Source organism: Dendroctonus ponderosae, unplaced genomic scaffold, assembly GCF_020466585.1.
Source record: "Dendroctonus ponderosae isolate FM_Combo_2020 unplaced genomic scaffold, Dpon_F_20191213v2 Dpon_F_20191213_1247, whole genome shotgun sequence".
In the NCBI taxonomy this organism is placed as follows: domain Eukaryota; kingdom Metazoa; phylum Arthropoda; class Insecta; order Coleoptera; family Curculionidae; genus Dendroctonus; species Dendroctonus ponderosae.
This window is the reverse complement of record NW_026017367.1, coordinates 1-2,721: the sequence shown is the minus strand read 5'-3', so window position 1 is coordinate 2,721 and position 2,721 is coordinate 1. Positions and strand designations below refer to the sequence as shown.

The following is a 2,721-nucleotide window of genomic DNA, read 5'->3' as shown; positions in this document are numbered from 1 at the left end:
ATAAAAAGTGACTTCCGTTGTAGATTGTCCCTTTAAAAACACTTTTTTCCTCGCGACATTTCTTCCGAAAATGTCCCTTTCAAAGACCTTTCGAACAGCTTCAATTTTTGAATCCTTTGAGCTCAATATTTTGCGTAAGGAGCATAATTTATGAATGCTTCTATGGACAAGCTTTTTTCCATTGGTCTTTTGCTCGATTTTCCTGAATTTTTTTACTTTTCATCATGTTGGTCAGTCATGATCATACAGAACTGTTCAATAATGGTCTGGATGGTCCTCAATCGATATTGTTCCCAAATACACTAGAGACAAACGAATTTGAGCTACATGCAAATGAAAGTAACCATGTGTTAGGTAATCTTGACAAAATTGGATATGCACGCTATGCAAGTTTTCCGAATGGAGTGGAAGGAACTATTTAAAGAGACACTTGTTAACATTTCAACACATCACATATATTTTACACTTTACACATTAACAACTACTTAGTATTTGTATCCGCCGTTTCCTGCCTGTCGCTGTCCAGCACTGGGAGGTATGTATTGGTTGCTTTGAGCTTGAGGGAGTTGAGCTTTTTGTTGGTAACCACCTGCAGGGCACATTGCCATTAAACACATAATTTAACTAATGAACCTTCAAGCAAATTACCTTGTTGTTGCTGGTAGTTGTTGATACCCTGAGGTTCTGGCCGGTACTGTCCATCATCGACGATTCCATTGGCTTCATCAGCCAGGTTCTGCTCAATGGCCTTTTGGATTTCTGCCGGTATGGGGGGAGCAGTAGGAATGTGCGACCCTTGAGGCTGATAACCGTTTTCATCAGCTTGGTAGCTGATCTGGATCTGTTCACCTTCAGGCGAGGTGTATGAGTAAGATCCCTGCGTTTGAGTACCAGTTCCTTCCTGCGCGCTTCCCTGCTGTTGAGCCTGAATTCCATTGCCAGTTTCAAAAGCGTACTGGTAGTTACCATCGCCTTCATTCTGATTGTCTAATCTTAAGATGGGAATGTCTGCGTTGGGGGATCTTTGGTACTCATCAGCGCCTCCTTTGCTGTATTGGTTTCCTGCTCCAGCATACCCTCCATCTGCCAAGAAAAATTAAATAAGGGATAGTTCAAATAGTGAAAATTCCAGCTACTACTTTGAGCGCCCTGTGTGTTGGGGGGTAGATATTGGCTGTCCAATCTACCGCAGGAGGCGAGCCCGAAGACGACGGTTAAGAGAGCGAACTGCAAAAACAACAGAATGTGAATTAATAAACCCGATCGAGCACATATTTTCGAATCCATGTGCCCACTGTCCCTACTATTCGCATCTGGCATGTGAATTAATTACACACAAAACATCATATAATTAATATTACTTAACTCTAACGTCTCGAACAATAAGAGTTTGCACCAACATCTAAAATTCACTTTCCATTAATTAGTCGGTTGCACTTTTCCTCATCATAATTGTATGAATTTTAATAAAGTCATTGATGCAATGCTCGCGTATTTATGTTTGTTGACCCAATAATTCACCTTTCATCACACTTAAGAAGTTTTGAAGAATTCCCATTGTTGCAGTTAAAAAGTGATGATTGAAACTGTTTGAATTAGTGCTAATGAGCTGAAAATCGGACTTGTTGAATGGATAATTGCAAAATTTCATGGTGATATTGAAGGTGTTCAAAAATCAGAAAATTACCGGATGGTAATTTGTACTTAATGAAACGTTGAAAATAGATTTTAATGCTCAAAAAGGACTTGCTTCTTAGTCCTTTTTGAGTTGCGCATTTAATTTACTATAATTTACCTATAAATAACTCTGGAACAGTTGCGCCCGTTAATCAAACAAGAATCAAATTTCCAAAAAGATGTGAATCAATTAAACCTAAAGATGATAGAAAATAGAAATAGAAAGAAATAGTGACAATGGCACTCATTTTTAAGTTTTTGAAAACTTGACCGACTTTAAGACACGAAAAATAATATTGCATAACAATGTTTTACATTTTATATGAAAATCTGATTTTTGACTCTCAGTGGGAATCGCCAGCCTTACTGTTAGCAACAAATTCACATTTATGTCGATCTATTTTATTGGATTAATGTAAAAAGAAGAATGACAATGAGTTTTTCATAGTTTGAGACACAATTATTTTTTTGCCTAAGTTGAAACTCTCTATTTACTAATGTTGATCAGAGAGTTTGATGATAGAAATTACTTCGAAAATTCTGTATAACTTAATTCAGAAGAATTTACGCTCTTGAAGTGTGTTGGATAACAAGAGCAATATAGATAAGTTCTATATTGTTGAGGCGGATTCATTTTTTTACAAACTTCTTTTTGGGTATTTCGCCTCAAAATGAATTTTTATCTTATCTGAATAATAAAGAACCAACAATTAAATTCACTATTGAAAAAGAACAAAATCACCAAATTCCTTTTCTCGATATACTAATTCAGAAAAATTTAGACAATGGTCTATAGAAAACCTACTCATACTAACCGATATTTGAATTTCGACTGAAATCACCCGATAATGGTTAAAAAAGGTATCGTAAAAAGTCTATATGATAGAGCAAAAATAATTTGTAATCAATCTACTTTTTCCAGAGAAAAACAATTTAGAAAAGAAATTCAAAATTTCAATAATTATCCAAATTCTTTTATTGAAAAATGTTTTAACGAAATTGAATTCCCACGAACAAAACAAAATCAAAATAAACCTATTACGA

The 2,721-nt window shown here is 35.5% G+C and overlaps 1 protein-coding gene across 1 annotated transcript; it reads right to left on the bottom strand.

Moving 5' to 3' along the window:
- Nucleotides 1–433: 433 nt before the first annotated feature.
- On the bottom strand, nucleotides 434–1,227 carry LOC125503155 (pupal cuticle protein 20-like; the record flags this gene model as incomplete). The annotated part of the gene is given in 3 exon segments (XM_048663145.1): nucleotides 434–589; nucleotides 649–1,083; nucleotides 1,140–1,227. Coding segments are annotated over 3 exon segments (627 nt in total), but the record flags the coding sequence as incomplete, so codon positions are not given.
- Between the last annotated feature and the right edge of the window lie 1,494 nt (nucleotides 1,228–2,721).